The 22,984-nt window shown below is 47.2% G+C and overlaps 1 protein-coding gene across 3 annotated transcripts in view; it reads right to left on the bottom strand.

Moving 5' to 3' along the window:
* Positions 1-22,984, bottom strand: part of TASOR2 (transcription activation suppressor family member 2) — a 93,000-nt gene that overhangs the window by 62,617 nt on the left and 7,399 nt on the right. Inside the window, exons 1-2 of one of the 3 annotated variants that reach the window (XM_089777983.1) lie at positions 17,793-18,270; positions 8,118-8,263 (exon numbers count right to left, since the gene is read on the bottom strand). In XM_089777983.1, coding sequence (XP_089634109.1) covers positions 8,118-8,263; positions 17,793-18,084 — 438 coding nt within the window. In that variant the 5' untranslated portion in view covers positions 18,085-18,270. Of the gene's footprint in view, positions 1-8,117; positions 8,264-17,792; positions 18,271-22,984 lie in introns of those variants that run through there. The other 2 variants (XM_025183209.3, XM_075925098.2) reach the window with 2 other exon arrangements.

Raw genomic sequence — 22,984 nt, 5'->3', positions numbered from 1 at the left:
CATTTAAGGTCTTAGTCTTGACAGAATACCTCCTGAATAGCTATTAATAAATGTATTTCATAAATCTAAACATGGTAGCTAATCATTCGTTCCTCCTTTATTTAGAGGGTACGATCCAAGTTCAGGGTTTTCTTTACAAATATCACTGACATGACTAACACTCACTGCAATGTACGGTAACATCCGCCTATGCCATTTAGACGTTAGTAAGAAAAGCAACTGCCGCTGCAGGAGGAAAACAGGTCATGCAATGCCGACAAGGCTCGGAGCCTTTCAGGCCAGAAAGAGCCACCAGGGTCTTCTAGTCTGATCTCCTGCACATCACAGGCCACAGAACCTCACCCACCCACCCCTGTAATAGACCATAACCTCTCCGAAGTTACTGACGTCCTCCAATAATGATTTAAAGACCAAGTGACAGAGAACCCACCGTTTTCAATAGGAGGTTGGACCCCTTGGAACCTGAGTGGTTCCAAACCAGGGAGTTTGCCTGATCAGGGGAGATCAATGCTTTGCTCCCAGGCTGTGGGGCTCCTTGGCCGCTGCTAGTGATGGGGCTCTTTCTCACCAGACTGGAGCTCCCTAAGGCCGGGACTTCCTGGCCCCTGCAAGTTCTGCTCCCACTGGGGCTCCCTAGGGCCGGTGCTCACAGCCACCACGGGCCCAACTGCTGCCAGCCCAGCCGGAGCTCCCCAGTCACCATGGGACTCCCCGCTGCCTCCCGCTTCTCACCTCTGGGGCTCTTTGGTCCAGCAACATCCGGGGTCCGGACCAGAGAGTCCCAGATTTGAAAGGTTCAGCCTGTAGTTTAAACCTGCAAGTGACCCAGGGTATGTCTACACGACAGCGCTAATTCGAACTAACTTAATTCAAATTCGTTAATTCGAACTAAGCTAATTCGAACTAGTGCATCTAGACCTAAAAAACAGTTCGAATTAGCACGTCCACATTGAGTGGACCCTGAACCGAGGTTAAGGCTGGCCGGAAGCAGTGCCGCCTGGCATCAGGTTAGGACTTAAGAGCGTGGAGCTGCTGTCTCAGGCTAGCCGAGGGCTGTGCTTAAAGGGTCCCGACCCCCACCCAGTACAGACAGTTCTCAGGGGTTCCCTGCTAGCAAAGCAGTCCTGGCTTGGAGTGCCCTGAGTGCCCACACTCGGCACATCACAGCACTCGGCCATCAGCCCGGTTGTACTTGCCGCAGGCTGCCATCCGGAGTGGGGGTCAATCAAGGGGCTTCAGGAGAGTTTCCATCTCGAGGAGCCCGCAGAGCCACCCCAGCCTTCCCCATTGGGGGCTCATACCCCATTCCTCCCTCACCTCCTTCCACTTACCCCTCCCTAGCCCCCCTTCCTGAGGAACTAAATAAGGGACACGTGTGTTCAAAAATAGAAACTCTCTTTATTGAACAAAACTCGGGGAGACTGGGAAAAGGAGGTGGGAGAGGGGAAAAGAGAGGGTGGGAGAGGGGAGGGCAACTAAAATGATGAGGGGTTTGGAACAGGTCCCATATGAAGAGAGGCTAAAGAGACTGGGACTTTTCAGCTTAGAAAAGAGGAGACTGAGGGGGGATATGACAGAGGTCTATAAAAGCATGAGTGGGGTGGAGAGGGTGCATAAAGAAAAGTTCTTCATTCGTTCCCATAATAGAAGGAGTAGAGGACACCAAATGAAAGGAATGGGTAGCAGGCTTCAAACTAATAACAGAAAGTTCTTCTTCACAAAGCAAATAGTCAACCTGTGGAACTCCCTGCTGCAGGAGGCTATGAAGGCTAGAACTAGAACAGAGTTTAAAGAGAAGTTAGATAAATTCATGGAGGCTGTTTGTGGAAGGCTGGAGATGGATGGCACGAGACAAATGGCTGGGTCATTGTTTTGGTCCATCTCCTCCAGGGTCCCTAGTGTTGGTCGCTGTCGGCAGACAGGCTACTGGGCTAGATGGACCTTTGGTCTGACCCAGTACGGACATTCTAAGCTCAGGGCTCAGGGTTGGGGGTCTCACTGGACCACCCTGATTTTCATGCAAACCTGCTCCTGGGTGGCCAGGCTGGCAGCTATCCTGCCCTAGACGGCTACTTTCCTGTGCCTAGTGCGGAGGTTGTGGATGAGGTCCACAATGTCCGCACTAGGCCAGGCGGGCGCCCGCCTCTTGCGGACCTGGGCAGGCTCCCGGGAGCCGCCAGCCTGGTCCCGGGAAGAGGCGGAGGGCTGGGTGGCAGTAGGTGGCTGGCTCGAGCCGTGCCAGGTGCAATGTCTGCTGGCTGGGTGCTGGCAGGCTTGCACCTGGCATGGGCACCGTAGCCAGCCAGTGCCCCTTTGAGGGCTCCGGGGCCGGGAGGGGGGCAGACGAGTTTCCCTGGTGGTGCCCAGAGTGGCCACCAGGGAAAGCTGGGGAGGGCTAACCTCCCACTATTTCGAATTAAGTGGCTACACAGTCCTTAATTCGAATTAGTTAATTCGAACTAGGCTTAGTCCTCCTAGAATGAGGTTTACCTAGTTCAAATTAAGCGCTTCGCTAGTTCGAATTAAGTTTGAACTAGCGGTTTGTATGTGTAGCGCCTATCAAAGTTAATTCGAACTAACGTCTGTTAGTTCGAATTAACTTTGTAGTGTAGACATACCCCCAGGCACTATGCTGCAGAGGAAGGCAAAGCAATCCCTGGATTTCTGCCAGTCGGACCCAGTGGAAAATTCCATCCCGAGCCCAAATATGATAAGCTAGGCCCTGAGCATGGGAGCAAGACCCAGCAGCAATGTATCTGTGCAGTGGGTTCTTCTCTCCACACACAGTCTTTTAAATATTTGAGGCCTTTTAAAAAAAAAAATGCAGTGGTACATTTTATCCCTTGAAATTTCCATGTGATGTTGACACTTGCTCTGTCCATGTCGCAGAAGGGGAAACTGAGGCACGGTGACATTGGGGGCTAACCCAGGACTCGTGGCTTCCACGCCTCTGCTCTAAACATGTCTTTCGAAGGCATAAAATACATTTCAAGTGGTGGGCTTAAGTTTAAGTTTAAACATTTTGCCATGTCCACAAAAATGGAATTCTTCATTCTAGCCCCCCTTTCTATGAATGATGTGAAGGTTCTGAGGCTGGTCTTCCCTGACTTGCTACCTGGACTTGCCATCATCAATGAATCACACAGCAGGCCAGCTGATCTATCCCACTCGTTAACGCTCAAAGACAAGAGTAGCTATGCCTCCAACACCAACGGTTTCCCGCTGCTGTGGTATCAGTAGCAGGAGGCCAGGAACATTTGTTTTTACCACTATGCCATCTGGTTATTATTCTCGGAGAAGGTTTAGGTGACAGTCTAGCTAAAACTCTGATGTCCAGTCTACACAGTACTCCTACCATTAGAAAACAAGGAAAACTGCATTGCATCGCACAGTCAACCTGTGGAACTCCTTGCCAGAAGATGTGGTGAAGGCTAGGACTTTAACAGGGTTCAAAAAAGTGCTAGATCGATTCATGGAGGTTAGGTCCATCAATGGCTATTAGCAGGGCTCGCCAAGCGGCGGTGAGCCCCGCTCGTCAGCCGCGCAGTTTTGCGCGGTTCTGCGCATGCGCAGATCACTCTGCATCAGCTCTTCTGGGTTGTAATCTACTCGCCACAGCTGAGTAGATTACATATTTGTCAAGCCCTGGCTATTAGCCAGGATGGATAGGAATGGTGTCCCTAGGTGTCTGGAGGTGGGTGAGAGGGGAAGGATCAGATGAGGATTCCCTGTTGTGATCCCTCCCTCTGGGGAATCTGGTTTGGCCACTATCGGCGGACAGGATACTAGGCTGGATGGATTATTGGTCTGACCCAGTATGGCTGTTCTTATGTTATGTTCTTTAATTTGGCTGGATTTCTTCAACGGCATCTGGGCTAAAACCAAATCTGAATGAATGGTTTGATGGAAATGTTCTTAGTTCCCAGCAGAAAGCAGGGGAGAATATTTGTCGAGAGCTTCAAAAGGATCTCACAAAACTAGGTGAGTAGGCAACAAAATGGCAGATGAATTTTGATGTTGATAAATGCAAAGTGATGCACATTGGAAAACATCATCCCAAGTACACATACAAAATGCTGGGGACTAATTTAGCTATAATTACTCAAGAGAGAGTCCTTGGAGTCAGGGCCAGATACGGGGGGGGGGGAGAGGCACTAGCCAGGCAGCTGCCCGGGGCACCAACCTATGGTGGGGGGGGCCTGATGGCAGCTGTAAGGTGCGCAGCGCGCCGGGGGCGGGGCCGTGCATGCGTTGCGCGCCCGCTGCCTGGGGCGCAGGAATGGCTTGAGCCGGTCCTGCTTCGACTCATTGTGGAGAGTTCTCTAAAAGCATCTGCTCAGTGTGCAGCGTCAGTCAAAAAAGCAAACAGAATGTTAGGAATCATTTAAAAAGGGATTGAGAATAAGACAGAGAATACCTAATTGCTTCTATATAACTTCATGGTACACCCACATCTTGAATACTGTGTACAGACGTGGCTGCCTTATCTTAAAAAAGATATCTTGGCATTGGAAAAAGTTCAGAAAAGGGCAACAAAAATTATTAGAGATTTGGAACAGGTGTCATATGAAGAAAGATTAAAAACACTGGCAGTTTGCAGCTTAAAAAAGAGGAGGGTAGGGGGGAATATGATAGAGGTCTATAAAATCATGACTGGTGTGGAAAAAGTGAATAAGGAAAATTTATTTACTTTTCCCATAACCTAAGAACTAGAGGTCACCAAATGAAATTAATAGATAGCAGGTTTACAACAGACAAAAGGAAGTTTTTCTTCATGCAACGCACAACCTGTGGAACTCCTTGCCAGAGTTGTGAAGACCAGAACATTAACAGGGTTAAAAAAAGAGCTAGATAAATTCATGGAGGGTAGGTCCATCAATGGCTATTAGCCAGGATGGGTAGGAGCGGCGTTCCTAGCCTCTGTTTGCCAGAAGCTGAGAATGGGTGACCGGAGATGGATCACTTGATGATTCTGTTCCCTCTGGGGCATCTGGCATTGGCCACTGTCAGCAGATAGGATACTGGGCTAGTTGGATCTTTGATCTGACCCTATATGGCCATTTTTATATTCTTATGTCCACCTCTTCCTGTGGACAGCCATGCGATAGCCCAATAGATTTAGCCCAAGAGGGGGAATATCACAGAGGGTGAATGTCTTTGTCCTTTGCACAGAAGGTACCACATGTTAAATATGACACTCCTAGGGCAGGTCTACACAGCACAGGCTAGCCAACCAGGTGAGCTTAGATCCACCTAGCGTGGGTAATTGTATCAGAACAATGCTCACTTCAGTGTCAGTAGTACAGCCCTTCGTACATACTTGGCAACTTGTGGAACTCCTTGACAGAGGATGTTGTGAAGCCCAGGACTTTAACGGGGTTCAAAAAAGAACTAGATAAATTCATGGAGGTTAGGTCCATCAATACTTATTAGCAGGGCTCGCCGAGCGGCAGCGAGCCCCGCTCGCCAGCTGCGCGGTTCTGCGCTTTGCGCATGTGCAGATCGCTCTGCGCCAGCTCTTCCAGGGTGTAATCTACTCGCCCCGGGCGAGTAGATTACATTGTTTGTCGAGCCCTGCTTATTAGCCAGGATGGGTAGCAATGGTGTCCCTAGCCTCTGCTTCTCAAGAGGCTGAAAATGGGTGACAGGGGATCGATTACTTGATTACCTCTTTATTTTATACAAATTTCCTTTTTCCAGTGATTTACTACTTGGATAACTCCAGCACAGATGCCTGAAACTCAGCTCCACGCTACAGAAAATGGTGCAACCAGAGCCAAAGCAAACATGTAGAGAGCTAATTTTTTCACACTGATTTATTAAATATCCTTAAACTTGTGGGAGGAGAGAAAATATGGAAGATGAGACTGCAAGTTAGAAAAAGCCGCAGGCTGAATATCATGCTTTAACACCCGCATTTCAGATGGTCTTCAGTTTGACTTGATTTTAAAACCAAGGGGGATGTTTGCTAATTATTGTTAAATGGCAAACGAATGCATTTCTAGTTTAGTTCTCCATGACTGGGGTTGCCTGGCTACAGTGCTATAAATAATAATATTACTACAAAATACGTTTTTAGGTTGACAAAAGAATTCTACTGCCAACCTCGTTGCACCTATTCAGTGGGGGTTAGGCTGACCTAACTCTGTCACACAGAGCGTGAAATTTTTCATTCCTCTGAGCCATGTTGCTAGTTTGACTTAAGTTTTAGGTGTAGAGGAGGCCTCTTGGAGTAGGAGATTAAAGCCATCAATGGAAAACCCCTCTCATCACTATAGGAATCTTTTTTGGGTTGGGAGCCGCTGGCCCACAGAAAAATCAGTCGGGGGCCGCACATAAGAGAGAAGGAAAAAAACAAACAAAATAAACCCTCATTGATGTGCCCCCCAACTTAGAAGGAGAAAGACCCTCCCCACATTACACCCAGAGTCTGGGGAGGAGGCAGCATAGTAGACTGTGTACTCCAGCCAGATCTCTCCTCTCCTCCCACAAATACAAACACCCCCACTCCCCTGTTCCTAGAGTGAAGGTAAAAGATTGATGGGGATTTTTTGGCGGGTCGGGGGGCAAGGACTTCCCTACCACCCCATCAATAAAGCAACTGGTGTCGCACTATCCCTGGGCTATGTCTACACTTGTGGCTTCTTGCGGGAGAAATATGCAAATGATGGCTAAGCGTGGAATATCTCCGAGCCTCATTTGCATACCTAATGAGCCGCCATTTTTGCAGAAGAGGCTCTTGCACTAGAAGGAGCTGTCTACACTGCCCCTTCTTGCGCAAGAAAAACCCTCTTGCGCGATGCCGTTATTCCTGAAAATAACTGGCGTAATGGCATTGCGCAAGAGGGTTTTTCTTGCGCAAGAAGGGGCAGGGTAGACAGCTCCTTCTGGTGCAAGAGCCTCTTCTGCAAAATGGCGGCTCATTAGGTATGCAAATGAGGCTCGGCGCTAGTCCACGCTTGGCCTCATTTACATATTTCTCCCGCAAGAAGCCACAAGTGTAGACATAGCCCAGGGATAGTGCGACGCCAGTTGCTTTATTGATGGGGTGGTAGGGAAGTCCTTGCCCCCCCACCCGCCAAAAAATCCCCATCAATCTTTTACCTTCCCTCTAGGAACAGGGGGGAGTGGGGGTGTTTGTATTTGTGGGAGGAGAGGAGAGATCTGGCTGGAGTACACAGTCTACTACGCTGCCTCCTCCCCAGACTCTGGGTGTAATGTGGGGAGGGTCTTTCTCCTTCTAAGTCTTTGACGCACTGACACAGATTAAGATTTCAGCTCCACTTTTAGCTCATGACAAGAGAAGCACTGGTTCGTGAAGGCCTGGAAAAATGAGTAATCTGCAGCGTTCAAAGACTACAACCCGGTACACAGCACTTGGTGTATTTCAAAAGAAGACGGCATATGAAAGCCCTGGGTAAGTACATATTTTTAAAATGCTTTCAACCCTGCTGTAGAAAGGGCGTGATGTGGTTCCAACTTGTACGGGCATGTTTGCAGGAGGAGCTAAGGAAGCAACTCGAGATCATCTCATCTGAAGAAGTGGCTTGTGCTTATGATAACTATACATGTATGTTTGCTAGTTTCTAAGGTGTCAGAGGACTACTTGTTGGTTTTTTTAAAGTTGTTTTTGGAGCTATCCTGGTCTCCCCTGGAGGGGAGACTTGTCATATGTCCTAGGCCAGGGCTGCAATAAAAGGAAAGACATCCTGATTTAACTATGAAGCAACCCAACTCCACAGGAAAAGCCCCTAAAACATAAGCTGCAAGCATTACATTAGCATTTCAACTGGTCCCTGAAGGCAGGGCCCCCAGGACTTGGAGAGAAGGCTCGGTCGCCTTTCTTCCACAGTCAAAGGAAGAAGGGGGGCAGGGAACAGAAGAGTCAAGAGGAGAAAAGAAAGAAAATGCTCTGCTCATTCACGAATCGTAAACTGGGCAAAGGTCACAAGAAGACAAACAGATTAACTGAACTCTGGAAACCAAAGAATCAAACATCTGCCACAAATGGCAGGCCAAAAAAACTCACAAAGGAATCCAGCGGAACCCTGGAAAGTCCGGAAGGAATTCCATCCTCTTCAAAACCTCTAGCTAACTTCCTTGCTGACGAGACTTACCTCGTTTAAAAAGAGATCGTTCTTCACCAAAGTCACTCGACTGTACTGAAAGCCATTCCGAGACGCGGCGTCCAAATACGAGTTACGCAGCACGGAAACAACTGTCTGGTAAAGGGAGCTTGAGTCCGCTGGCACTTGGTGAAAAGCTGCAAGGAAAGAAACAAAGGCGTGAAAATATTGACCAAGACAGCGTGAGGACACCAATTGCCACAAAGGTCTCTTCTGATGTTGGTAGCAGCTGAGCAAAATAACCAGCGTTAACTTCTGGGTAATTCAACACATCCTGACATTAAATTGCAATTTAAATAAAAAGCAAAATAAATCTGGGGGCCTAGAGAAGAGAGGACTCACCTAATTGCCTGGCGCATGCAACCCACATGTAGGACTCACTTAGTGTATTTCAATCTCTCCAGAGTTTCTATTTGAAGTGGAAAGTCGCTTGGTAGATAGCAACTATTGCCAAATTCACGCAGCCTACAGGCAACCCTCAACTTACAACCACCCAACTTACAACCCCCTGCATTTACAATCATTTTTTTCATGCGAGATAGCTCCTAAAACCCCCCTATTTACATCCGCAGCTTGCATTTATGATGGTTTACGACGCAGACTCCATGCATCATCCCAAAACAGGAAATGTACAAAGTCAGCCAGACTCGCCGGTCTGCAGCTGCTGCTTGAACTGCACGCATCTCCACTACATCAGTCTTCACTTTTTAGTTATTTTCGTGCATTATTTGAACTATGTAGTTTAGTTTTCCTCCATTTCCATAGTCAATTTTGGTATTTTTAGGGTATGAAATGGATTGCCAGGAACGGAACTGCCATTTAGAACATTGCGCCTATGGGAAATAAGGGTTCGACTTACAAGGGCTCGACTTACGATGGTTCTCCAGGAACCGATTAGGTCGTAAGTGCGGGGGTCGCCTGTAAAATACTTTATAGCTGCAGTTTAAACTACTGGAAGTTGACTGGTCTCTTCTAGCTTCATTAATAACTACTGAGTTCATCATTCCCATGCATGGTGGATGAAGGCCCAAATGGTGAAGGGAAGTCCAAGCCTCGCCCCTCCCACCTGAAGCCACACCCCTTCTTTGAGACCACGCCCCTTCCACAACCTCCTTTCTCCCCCCCATCAAGCCCCACCCAAACCTGCCCCGCCCAACACCAGCCCTCAAGAAGATCCTGCCTGGCCACCCAGAGAGCCATGGCTGTTGTGCCCTACAGTATCTCTTCCGACTGTATACTATTCACATGCTAAGAAAAAAGTACAGTAAAACTCCAGTTGTCTGGCATCCAGTGGTCCGGCACTCCTGATAGTCCAGCACCAACTAGAACCCGGAAGTGCTCCAGCCAGCCGGACAATTGGAGCTGACCAGAGGCAGCAGCGGAGAGGGAGAGAGGCAGGCAGCTGTTTAAGGTGGGCGGGCAAACGGGGGGCGTCGGCGGGGGACGGCGCAGCGAGGGGCGAACACTTCGCCGTGTTGTGGGGTGGCCGTGGAAGCCCTGCGCAGCCGGCTTGCAAATGGCAGCGACGGAGAGGGAGCGAGAGGCAGGCAGTGTTCCCCGCTGACTCCCCCACCCCCACCCGCCTTACACAGCTGCCTGCCTCTTGCCCCCTCTCTGTCGCCGCTGCTTGCAAGCCGGCTGCGCAGGGCTTCCACCGCCTCCCTGCAACACGGCGAAGAGTTCGCCCCTCCTCGCGCCATTCCCGCTGACCCCTCACCCACGCAGTGCAGGTCCTGGAAGACCTGTCACAGCACCCCACCGGAGTACCTCCCCATACTCCAGCATATCCGATAAACCGGCACCCCCTGAGTCCCAAGAGTGCCGGATTATCAGAAGTCTACTGGACTTGCAAACCCATTTATAGCACCAGCAACAGGTGATTCATGCCATAACAGATCCCAAACTTTACAAACTGTGTAAAAATAGTCAATGGAGGGGGGGAGGGTGTATGTTAGAGTTGGGATGTTTGCGGCTAGCCGGGTAACCGTTTTACCAAAAAGCGATTGCTTAGCAGTTAACAGTCCCAGTTAACCACAACAATCCCTCTCACCCACCGTGCTCTGCATTTAAAACTTGGACTGGCAGGCGGGCTCAGTCCCAGCCCTCAGGTCCGAGTTTTAAACGAAGATGCACATAGGAAAGCCACGTGCTGCCCTGCGTTGCTGCCTCTGATACAGAGGCAGCGGCACGGGGTGGCAGGTGCAAGCTGGTCTGTGTGGAGAGCCAATTTTTAAATGGGGTCCCCTCACAGACTGGCTCCCGCCTGCTACCTCGCGCTGCTGCCTCTGACACAGTTATTCGATGCCCTCTGTATAAGAATTGTTGCGGTTGCACTATTACTAAAATAAACAATTTCTAACATCCCTACTCTAGAGCGATAGTTGCTAAAATCCATTCACAGGAAACAGGAAATCCTGAATAAAGGTTCTTAGACTTTACAAAAATGTATTCCAAGCCGGAAGCTTCCGCTCACAGGTTTCGTTTGCAGTGTGGACAAATTAGAAAAGGTGTGTTTTTGTAACTTGTGAACTTAGACCAGAACATGTGCAGGAAGTCGCTGACACACAATATCTATGGAACCTCCCAATGCTGTTGTGGGAGTAATTTTTCTTTGCATAGTGGTGTTTTGCACCCAGCGAGGATACCACCCAAACCCCTGGGCCTTCCTGTCCATAAGAAAGATACCAGGCAATCTGTAAATACAAGGAGTTCAGAATCTCATTTTTGCATCTTACATGAAAAGTTGTACCTTCTCTTAGCTCTGGCCAAGTAAGGGTATGTCTACACTACAAAGTTAATTCGAACTAACAACTGTTCGAATTAACTTTGATAGGCGCTACACATACAAACCGAACTTAATTCGAACTAGCGGAGCACTTCATTCGAATTAGGTAAACCTCATTCTACAAGGACTAATGCCTAGTTCGAATTCAGTATTTCGAATTAAGGAGCTGTGTAGCCACTTAATTCAAACTAGTTGGAGGCTAGCCCTCCCCAGCTTGCCCTAGTGGCCACTCTGGGCACCACCAGGGAAACTCGTCTGCCCCCCTCCCAGCCCCGGCCCCCTTAAAGGGGAACAGTCTGGCTACGGTGCCCATGCCAGGTGCAAGCCTGCCAGCACCCAGCCAGCAGACCCTGCACCTGGCATGGCACGAGCCAGCCACCCGCTGCCACCCAGCCCTCCGCCTCTTCCCGGGACCAGGCTGGCGGCTCCCAGGAGCCTGCCTGGGGCCGCAAGAGGCAGGCGCCCACCTGGTCTAGTGCGGAGATCGTGGACCTCATCCACGACCAACGCACTAGGCACAGGAAAGTGGCCGTCCAGGGCAGGATAGCTGCCAGCCTGGCTACCCAGAAGCAGGTTTGCATGAAAATCAAGGAGGTCCAGTGAGACCCCCCCCGACCCTGAGCCCTGAGCATAGAACGGTCGTACTGGGTCAGACCAAAGGTCCATCTAGCCCAGCAGCCTGTCTGCCGACAGCGGCCAACACCAGCTACCCCAGAGGGGATGGACCGAAGACAATGACCAAGCCATTTGTCTCGTGCCATCCATCTCCAGCCTTCCAAAACAGAGGCCAGGGACACCATTTCTATCCTCTGGCTAATACCTCTCCATGGACCCAGCCTCCATGAATTGATCTAACTTCTCTTTAAACTGTTATAGTCCTAGCCTTCACAGCCTCCTGCGGCAAGGAGTTCCACAGGTTGACTATTTGCTTTGTGAAGAACAACTTTCTGTTATTAGTTTGAAGCCTGCTACCCATTCATTTCATTTGGTGTCCTCTAGTCCTTCTATTATGGGAACTCATGAAGAACTTTTCTTTATGCACCCTCTCCACACCACTCATGCTTTTATAGACCTCTATCATATCCCCCCTCAGTCTCCTCTTTCCTAAGCTGAGAAGTCCCAGTCTCTTTAGCCTCTCTTTATATGGGACCTGTTCCAAACCCCTGATCATTTTAGTTGCCCTCCCCTCTCCCACCCTCTCTCTTCCCCTCTCCCACCTCCTTTCCCCAGTCTCCCTGAGTTTTGTTCAATAAAGACAGATTCCATTTTTGAACACACGTGTCCTTTATTTTGTACATCAGGAAGGGGGGCTAGGGAGGGGTAAATGGAAGGAGGTGAGGGAGGAATGGGGCACGAGACCCGATGGGAAGGACTGGGGTGGCTCTGCGGGCTCCTCGGGGTGGAAGCTCTCCTGCAGCCCCCTGATTGACCCCCTCCGGATGGCAGCCTGCGGCAAGTGCAGCTGGGCTGATGGGCAAGTGCTGTGATGTGCCAAGTGTGGGCATTCAGGGCACTCCAAGCCAGGATTGCTTTGCTGTCCCTCATCGAGTTAGACAAGCGAGCGGGTAACCCCTGATAACTGTCTGTCCGGGGTGGGGGTCGGGTCCCTTTAAGCACAGCCCTCGGCTAGCCTGAGACAGCAGCCCCACGCTCTAAGTCCTAATCTGATGCCCTGCCGGCACTGCTTCCGGCCAGCCTTAACCTCGGTTCAGAGTCCACTCAATGTGGACATGCTAGTTCGAATTATCAAAATGCTAATTCGAACTAGTTTTTAGGTCTAGATGCACTAGTTCGAATTAGCTTAGTTCGAATTAACTAATTCGAATTAAGTTAGTTCGAATTAGTGCTATAGTGTAGACATACCCTAAGAGATCATTAATCTTTGTCATACTACATTTTTCACGTGTATGGTCTCATTTTTTTAAATGTGTGCTTGAAGGTTTTTCTTTTTTGCTTCTTTAAATCCTAAATCCTAAATCCTCAACTCCCATCATCTTACTTAATAAGATCTAATGTAAGGAAAATAATAGCCCGGCACTCCCAAACTTACAAGCTTTTAATTTATTTAGCATAGGCCATGTTGCTCATCAACTCTGAGTTATATGATTTTGCATTTCTGCGGCATATGATTTACAACAATAAAAGGGAGATAACTTTGTTATGTGTGGGGATTAAATGAAAGGTATGAAGGAAAGGCAATTATATGAGTAGAAAACCAAATTTAAATAACTGTTGTAATACATGCATTTAGAGGACTGACAGGAATGGAAACCAGGCATACAACTATGAAAATTAATTCATCAAAAGTGCCTTTTTCTCTTTTAATCTTCCAATGGGATAGATGCCTCTTTTTTCCCTGCTCACGTTTGCCTTTTATGTGTCCTATATTGTACTAATTACTCTGTTGGGATTATTATTGAAAAAGTAGAAGTAAAAATGTAAAAAAACAGAAGTATTTTCCCTAAACACACAAAGATGAAAAATATAAACAGTTTAAAGAAAAATACCTGCAACATATTAATGTATTTTCTCTTACTGAACCTAATGATGCTAAAGAGGAATATTTTCTTTTTCTTTTTCCTCCCCCTCCTTATATTGCTTTCTTGATAGTTTTCTCTCACACCCTTGAAGATATTAAAAAGATAACAAGGGAGCTCAGACTTATTCCTTTAAATCAGATGAGGTAATTATATTCTATCTAAATAAAAATCCTCAACAGTTTCAACTGAAATACTAACGCTTTCTTCCCTTCCATTCCTCTACAGCGATGGGTCTTCTTTCACCAGTGAAATTCAGCCAACACCCAAACCTGCAAGTACTTACGCTTGTGAGTCACTTTACGCAACACAGGTAATCCCCGTGATTTTAATGGGGCCCAGGCACAAAACAAGCTTGAACTAGCTAGAGACAAAAAGAGTAACAAGAAAACATTCTACAAATACATCAGAAGCAAGAGGAAGGCCAAACACAGCGTAGGCCCATGACTCAAGGAGATGGGAAAAACAATAAACAGAAAATGTGGAAATGGCAGAAGTGCTTAATTACTTTTTTTCTTTCAGTTTTTACCAAAAAGGCTAACAAATGCCAGTGAAAATGTGATAGGATCAGAAGCTAAAATATGGAAAGAACATGGTAAAAATTACTTAGACAAGCTAGATGTCTTCAAGTCATCACCATGGCCTGATGAAATACATCCTAGGAGCTGATTGAGGAGATATCTGAGCCATTAGCGATTATCTTTGGAACGTCATGGAAGACAGGAGAGATTCCAGAAAACTGGAAAGGGGCAAATATAGTGTCAACAAAGCAACCCGGGCTATTACAGACCAATCAGCTTAACTCAGTACCTGGAAAGATAATGGAGCAAATAATTAAGCAATCAATTTGCAGAAACCTCGAAGACAATAAGGTGGTAAGTGACAATCAGCACAGATTTGCCAAGAGCGAATTGTGTCAACCAACTTAAGGGCATGTCTACACTAGGAAATTATTTCTAAATAATTTATTTTGAAATAATAATTCCCAAAATAATAATTTCCAAATAGCATGTTCACAATACCGGGAAGCCTCAAAATTAGTCTGAGGCACTATCTCGACTTAGAGCCGTAGGAAGCACTGGGGAGTGATTACTTTGACTCTGGGGAGTAGTTATTTCGAAATAGCAGCCGTGGAGTTTCTACATTACTGCTATTTCAAAATAACTATGTCGAAATAAGAGTTATTGCTCCTGGAAAGCAGGAGTTATTATTTCAAATTAATAATTTTGAAATAACGGGCCTGTTAATGTGGACGCTCCACTTGTTATTTCAAAATAAGGGGAGTTATTTCAAAATAATTCCCCAGTGTAGATCAGGGCTAATAGTTTTCTTTGATAGGGGTAACAAGCCTTGTGGAGAAAAGTGGTAGAGGCGATAAATCATGAGTTTAGAAAGGTTTTTGATATCATCTCACATGACCACCTCATAAACAAACTAGGGAAATACAACCTAGATGGAGCTACGATAAGATGGATGAATAGTTGATTAGGAAGCCGTTCCCAGGGAATCGTTTTTAGCAGTTCATAGTCAAGCTGGAAGGGTATATCAAGTGAGGTGTCTCAGGGATCAGATATGTGTAGCGCGTCCCTCTCCACTTGGTTACCTTCTTTAAAGCCAATCTCCTTACAGGTTTTGATGGATAGGTCTGGGTTCTTCTGGATCCCGCCACCCACTCAACTTTATTTTTTCTGATGGATTTATTTGCCACTCCCCTCACTCCTTCCTGGCAGGGTCACCAGAGCAGCTTGGGAGGAAAATTCTAGCCCAGGGTAATCCCCACGTATTTGCCAGATAGTTGGAGACTCCCAGAAAATAGCACAAACACATACACTATAATAAACACAATTATATTAAACAGGAGACAAATATAACAGAACAGGGTAAAACACTCTTTTTAGGGTCACCGGTGCCAGCAACTGTAAGATCAGTTTCCCGTTCGTACGCGTACTTTGTTGGGGCCCTTGATGACTGTTGACCACAAAATCCTTCTCTGCAGTGGTTTAGCAGTGGGGCTGACTAGGTCCAGTACAGCCCAAAGGACTCACACATGGGAGAAGGCAGTAAATCCCTCCACAGGGTTAATATGCTTCAGATAATAAAATCCCCAAACAAATTCCCTGCCTAACTAAAAATGGGTGCACTCACACACTCCATGAATGAGCCTCAGGTTGAGAGATGACTCAGTCACTGCAAAGGGGCTGCTCTCTTCTTGCAGGGATCCTCTTCAGGCAGGAATCAGGCTGCTTCGGTCCCAGAATTTCCCCTCACCGCAAAGGGGTGCAGGGCTCAAGGTGCAGGCCACACAACTGCACCAAAATTCAAACTATAACCGCCTAGCCCAGCATTCAGACACGCAGCAGGCAGCAGCCCTGAACTCGCAGATAGAGCCGAGCTGACCATGTGGTGACTCTTCTCACCCAGGGAGCTGGAGAGCTAACTCAGCCTGGCTGGGGAAGCCTCCCAGCAAACTCCACAAACTGGGAATCACCAGTGGAGACAGAAAACCCAGCTGGGGGATCCTGCCTTCAGGTCCCTAGAGGCCAGTTCTCAGGGGGAACCCTGCATGCAGGCCTGGGGCTTACTAGCTCCCACACAGCCAGTCCTGCCCTTGCCCTGGCTTGCTCCAGACTTCCCCCCAACAATGGCCTCTCCTTCCCCCTCCTGAACTCCCTGGGAGGGGCATCTAACTCCCTATGGGTTGCCGGGCTGACTCTGGCCCTGGTAGGGAAGGGGAGCCAAGGCAAACTCAGAGTGCCTCTCCTTGGGGGCTACATATGTTTATATTCTAAAATGTGTGAGTGATAGCTAGCTAGGAGAGGTTGGAAGCGCTTTGAAGGATAGAGTTAAAACTCAAAATGATCTGGACAAACTGAAGAAATGGCCTGAAGTAAAACGTCTGAAATTCAATAAGGACAAATGCATAGTAGTCTGCTTAGGAAGGAACAATCAGTTGCACGCATACAGAATGGGAAATGACTGTCTAGGAAGGAGAACTGAAGAAAGGGACCTAACTGAAGATAGTAGACCACATGCTAAATGAGTCAACAGTACGGGTGTGTCTAAACTACATGGCTCCATCGACGGAGCCATGTAGATAAGGCTGATTGGCAAAGGGAAATGAAGCCACGATTTAAATAACTGCGGCTTCATTTAAATTTAAATGGCTGCCTCGCTGAGCCGACAAACAGCTGATCAGCTGTTTGTCGGCTCAGTGCGCTAGTCTGGATGCTCCCGCGCCGACCTGAAAGTCCTTTATCGACCTCCCTGTTATGCCTCATAGGATGAGGTTTACCGGGGAGGTCGATAAAGGGCTTTCATGTCGGCAGGGGAGTGTCAAGACTAGCACGCTGAGCCGACAAACAGCTGATCAGCTGTTTGTCGGCTCAGCGCGGCAGCCATTTAAATTTAAATGAAGCCACGATTATTTAAATCGCAGCTTCATTTCCCTTTGCCAAACAAACAAATCTACACGGCTCCGTCGATGGAGCCATGTAGTTTAGACGTACCCTCAGACACTGTTGCCAAAAAACAGACAAACAAACATCATTCTGGGATGTATTAGCAGGATTGTCATAAGCAAGGCACAAAAAGTAATTCAGCTCTACTGATTAGACGTCAGCTGGAGTATTGTGTCCAGTTGTGGGTACCATATTTCAGGAAAGATGTAGACCAAAAAAAAAAATGATTAAAGGTCTAAGGAACATGAGCTATGAGGGAAGAGTGAAAAAATTAGTCAGGAAAAGAAAAGACAGAGAGGAAATGATCATTTTAAAGTACAAAAAAGGTTGTTATAAGGAGGAGGGAGAAAAAAACATCTAGAAGAAGGGTTGGGAAGATAGGTGTGTAGGGCTGGGGGAGGAACAAGAAGGCATGGGAGGTAAGTGTGGCGGGGAAGGGGAGATGGGGTCCTAAGTTAGGGGAGGCTGCAGACAGAGTGTGGAGGGTAGATGGAGAGCTATGGTTGTTGGAGACTGGGGCACATGGGGGGCTACATGGTTTGTGTGTGGAAGTCTGGGGACCAGACGGTGTGGGGTAGGATTGAAAGGTGTGGGTGAAGGAAGATGGGGAGGGTGAGGTAAGGTGGAGACATGGGAAAGCTGAGTGTGGAGGAGATGGGAGCTAAGGGGTGTGGAGCAGGGCTAAGTGGGCTCAGAACTGAGTGTGTGAGTGGAGCTTGGGATCTGGAGGTAGGGCTGAGGGGGCAGAGGGCAATGAGGGAGGCTGGCTGTGAGGGACGAGATGAGGCAGCGGTCTGGGGGGGCTTCCCTGTCTCCTTCACTGCGGGCCTGGCTCGCTCCCCAGAAGCCGGATCCCCTCGCACTCAGGCCCAGCCAGGGTGGTTACCTGTCTCCAAGCAGCCTGGACTGTCAGCGGGCAGCAGTCTCGGGTGAGCCGGTGGCACTGGTGATGCAAAGTGCTGGCAGAGGGGCCAGTGGCACATGCCCCTCGTGCTGGAGACTGGCTGGAGCAGGGACACTTGTGGGGGCAGTTTGGGGAGGAAGGGAGCGATTTTTGCAGAGGGGTGGGACTGGGGGGCAGTGGGACAGTTTCCAGGGGGTGGAGGCAGTTTACACAGTGGAAGGGATACGGGAGGAGGCCTGGGGGCCATGCCTGCATCACCCCATAGTGTAGGCATGGCCTCTACCAAACGAAGGGGCTTTCCATTGCCATAGGAACTGCATCTCCCCGACCTGTAGGCACAGCCTCTCCCAATGGAGGGGGCTTTCCGTTGCTATAGGAACTCGGCCCCCCCCGACCTGTAGGCACAGCCTCTACCAATGGAGGGGGCTTTCCGTTGCCATAGGAACTCAGCCTCCCTGACCTGTAGGTGCAGCCTCTACCAATGGAGGGCGCTTTCCGTTGCCATAGGAACTGCATCTTCCCGACCTGTAAGCACAGCCTCTACCAATGGAGGGGGCTTTCCGTTGCCATAGGAACTCCGCCTCCCCAACACAGCTGCATCTTCGGGGGAGGGGAGTTAGGTCAGCACAGCAACACCCCACCCAGAAGTGTGAGCGTGTCTACCAGCCAGGTAGTACACAACTATGTACTGATACTCATGATCATAATAAAAGTTACTTAATTAGAAAATACCGGACATTTATATATCTGGCATTTTTTCAATTTGTTTCCGGGACAGAAAGCTCAAATACCGAACTGTCCGGTTCAAAACCAGACACCTGGCAACCCTAGCTACCTGTGTTTATGCTATTCAGTAAAAACCTGGAAAACATTAAATAGCGAGTATGCAGATCTGTATCAGAGGAAACAATGACAGAGCATGCGACAAATTGGAAAATTCAGTAACATTCTCAGGTCCTCTTTGAGGCAAAAGTGGCATTTTGAACTATAGTTAGGCCCAAATTTAGATTCTGTGTTGGAAAAAAAAGTTACAAAATTTTTAAAAATGGAAAGTGGGTTTTTTTTTAAATGTTAATGGAAACCGCAATTTCAGCTTTGAGCATTCTCCTATCGTCTTTGCCCTATATTGAGAAGCTGAAAGTGAAACAGAATAGAAGCAAAAGTGAAACTGTCTATTTTCCACTGTCTTAGCTGAGTACAGAAAGAGAAAGAAAAACAACAGCATAAAAGGTGAAAAGAAAATTAGATTAGTAACACTAATTGTTTTAATAATCTCAGGGATTCCCTTGTTATAAGAGTTGTACTGAGGTTTTTAAATTCTACAGTGTTGAATGAACAGTCTTACATGCTTGATTTCATCTTTTTGAGTCTCTTTAGTTGTATTATGCATGATACACATTCTGTGATCAGACTTTGCTATTTATAGGGTTGCCAGATGGTTTCAACAAAAATACCGGACACACTTGACATTACATCACAAACAATCTACATTACATCTTATTTAGCAAATACCGGACATTTATATTTTCTCATTTATATTTTCTCAGTTTGTTTCCCGAACAGAAAGCTCAAATACTGGACTGTCCGGTTCAAAAGCGGATACCTGGCAACCCTAGCTATTTAGCACCCAATCCTCAAAACAGCTATCAGAACAGTAACTTTACTCAACCCGCCTACTCCTTGAGACATCTGTGGAATTATCCATATTACTCTTAGGCATCAGAGTTTGCAAGACTGGAGCCTCCATTTATAAATATATTAAGGCTGTAAGGGCATGTGTATACTAGAAAGTTATTCCGAAATAACTAAATTCAAAATAATAATGCCCAAAATAACCATTTTGAAACACGCTTATTCCCCGAAGAAAGCAGGAGTTTTCAAAATCACGGGCTTGGTAGTGAGGACACTCCGCATAGTATTTCAAAATAAGGGGGGTTATTTCAAAATAACTCCCTAGTGTGGACTAGGGCTTAGGCCCTGAGATATGTTAATATGAACGATGCTACTTTTTATCATCGGACTATGACCTAATTTGTAAGATAATACAAACAAAATCCATTTAGGTCATTGCTCCAAGAGTAAAAATTAACAGACTCTTACATGGTTACTTGTTATTGTGGGTACTTGGAAATTGGCCACCAGAGGCTAACACTGTCTACCAATAATCACTTGGTAATGATGATGTGTTATTACTTTTATAAAACATGCAGGGCAGTGTTTGGGAACAAACACTACTGCAAGGAACAGATGCTTAGAAATTAATTCCTTTGCTGTACATCAGAATCTGTGCCTGTAGTGCATGACAGTATAACGACAGAGATGACAAACGATCTTAGTCTAGATTCCTATCAAATGCGTGTCTATTTCTAAGTATACTTCAGCACGGTTAGATTCTTGCCAGGGAATTAGCAAGTCATAAAACAGGCAAGCCAGAGCGAGACTCTGTCACATGTGTGCAGCTCATTGGCACCAGAATGTTGGATGAAGCTGCAGGCATCTCTTGCCTTGCCATACTCAGTCCTTCCTTCCCCAGGCTGGCAGGATTCATGTCAAGAAATTTAAGTAGCAAAGAGTCCCACCCTTACAAAAGATTGCTTTTTAGAGCAAAGTTCACACTGTCTCTCTTCTCTTCTCCACTGCTCCCCGTTGTCACCTTCTCCCTTGTTATCTGACTTATTCTCTCTCCCTTGGCCCTTACTTCCTCCGCTTCTCTCTCTCAGTTTCCCACTAGGCCCTGGTCTACACTAGGGCCTTACTCCGAAATAACCCAAATTCAAATTAGTAAGTGGTCCACACTACCAAGCCCTGGAATGCAAACTCTGTAGTCCCGCTTTTCATCGGGAATAACGCTAATTCCGAACTTGTAAGTCCGAAATAACCAGGGCTCGCCGAGCTGCGGCAAGCCCCGCCCACCAGCCATGCAGTCTGACGTTCTGCGCATGCACAGATCGTTCTGCGCATGCGCAGATCGTCCGAACCCGGCTCTTCCGGGTTGTAATCTACTCGCCACAGGCGAGTAAATTACATAGTTTGTCGAGCCCTGGAAATAACGTTGAGTGTGGACACTCCAGTGCCGCTAATTCGAACTAACTGGCCTCCGGAATGCTTTCCGCAGCATCCCACTGTGCTCTGAGTCTGAAGTAGCGCATCCACAGGAACCTGCCTTGGATGAATTTCAATGGTTCCCCGTAGTGAATTTGTTCAATCAGGAGTTCGTCTGTCGAATTTAGTCATTTCAAAATAGTTTCCTAGTGTAGACATGGCCTAGGAGACGTATTTCAAGCACAGATAGCAGTAAGTAGTGTTTAAAGTGCCTAGTGGTTGTAGTGATCACAGCGGCAGGGCCAGGGAAATTTAAAAAAAAGATATATTAGATCAGCACACAGCCTGATTGAGGTGAACCCTAGGGATGGGAGTCCTTTGGGGTGTCTAGACTACAGGGTTTTTTGTTTTTTTTTTCGAAAAAAGTGGCCTTTTTTCGAAAAAACTTCCCCTGCATCTAGACTGCTGCTGCGTTCTTTCGAAAGTAAATCGAAAGAACACGGCAGTTTTTTCAAGCATGGAAAACCTCGAGGAAAAACGCCTTTTTTTTAAAGTGCTCTTTCGTAAAAAAGACGCTATGTAATGCAAACTGTGCTTTTTCGAAAGAGAGCATCCAGACTGCCTGGGTGCTCTCTTTCAAAAAAGTGGCTTGCTTTTTCGAAAGTACTGGTTGTAGTCTAGACGCTCTTTTTTGAGAGAGGCTTGTAGTCTAGACGTAGCCCCAAAAGCTGTGTGTTCAGACCCAGGAGCGAGGAAATGCCTCGTGGCTTCAGTGATCATCCAGGCCCATAAAACATGGTTTCTGGGAAAAGCCAGGCTAGCTGAAGTAGTCTGGCTGTTTTAAAGGGAATGAGGAGGGTTCAAACAGTCTTTTTATGTTTTAAATTTGCCTAAGCATATGCGGCCTGATCCAACAACCATTAAAACAGCAGGAGTCTTTCCAATCCACGGTGAGGTGCATTTTAAGGGCATGTCTACACTAGGAAACCATTTCGAAATAACTACAGTTGATTTAATAACTCCCGATATTACAAAATCGAACCAGCATCTATGGGAAAGCCTCAAAATTAATCCGAGGCATCGAATGACTCTGGGGAGTGGTTATTTCGAAATAGTGGCACCGGCGCATCCATACTACCACTCTTTCAAAATAACGATTTCGGAATTAGTGTTACTCCTGATGAAAAGCAGGAATGTAGATGCTGAATTAAGCAGACCGTTATTTCGAAATAATGGGCTTGGTAGTATGGATGCTCTGCTTATAAATTCGACCTAAGTATAGACCCTAGTATAGTGCAGATTAACCTGCCCATGGGGAAGTGTCTTTTTAACCCTAGTAAGCTGGGGGGGGGTGGTATCTGTCCAATTTCCCATGCTTTGATCTTCCTTGCTCTGGTTTTACCCAGCCGTGCCGAGCACCCAAAATGCCCAATGCAGGTCTTTCTCCCGTGGGAAGATCAGGCAAATAAGTGACGCAAGTGAGGCACCCCAAATCAGTAAACATTCCCAGAAAATGATAGCCAGAAGCGAGGTCTACACTGAAAGTGAAAGCGTGGCCACAGCACCAGCTCCAAGTTAGCCACCTCCACAAGGGGAATAGCTCCCAGCACCCGGCACCCATTTACACTGGTGCTTTACAGTCCTGTCACTTGCTGCGCTGGAGGTGAGGAGGTTTCACACCCCCATAGCCATAAAACTGCAGTAAAGATGGAGTGGATTTTTTCTCAAACCCCTCCCTTCACTAATTCTTTTGTAGTCAGAATAGGAAGATAATCTCCTTTGATGGGCTAGTAATTGGTTACCATCCAGTTGTGAATTCACTTAACTGCAAATGCTTATCGGATTGAGTATTCCCCAATCTACCACACTTTCACTACTACTTAATGACTTTTTAGTAGTTAGGAAATTTGCCATGCTTTTCCTAGCAATCTACACATCTAGAGGAATATGCTCCTCTAGAATATGCTAGAGCCGTGGTCACCAACCAGTAGATCGTGATCTACCGGTAGATCTCAGGGGCTCTAAGAGTAGCTCTTGAGCCCTCTCTGAACTGTGCGCCTGCGCAGTACATTTACATTAGATTTTCTCATTTGAGGAGCAGCTACTCACCGAGCAACAACACAGGTGAGTAG

The sequence above is a fragment of the Pelodiscus sinensis genome, chromosome 1 (genome assembly GCF_052426305.1).
Source record: "Pelodiscus sinensis isolate ZL-2025 chromosome 1, ASM5242630v1, whole genome shotgun sequence".
Taxonomy (NCBI): Eukaryota; Metazoa; Chordata; order Testudines; family Trionychidae; genus Pelodiscus; species Pelodiscus sinensis.
This window is presented reverse-complemented; position numbering and strand designations above follow the sequence as displayed.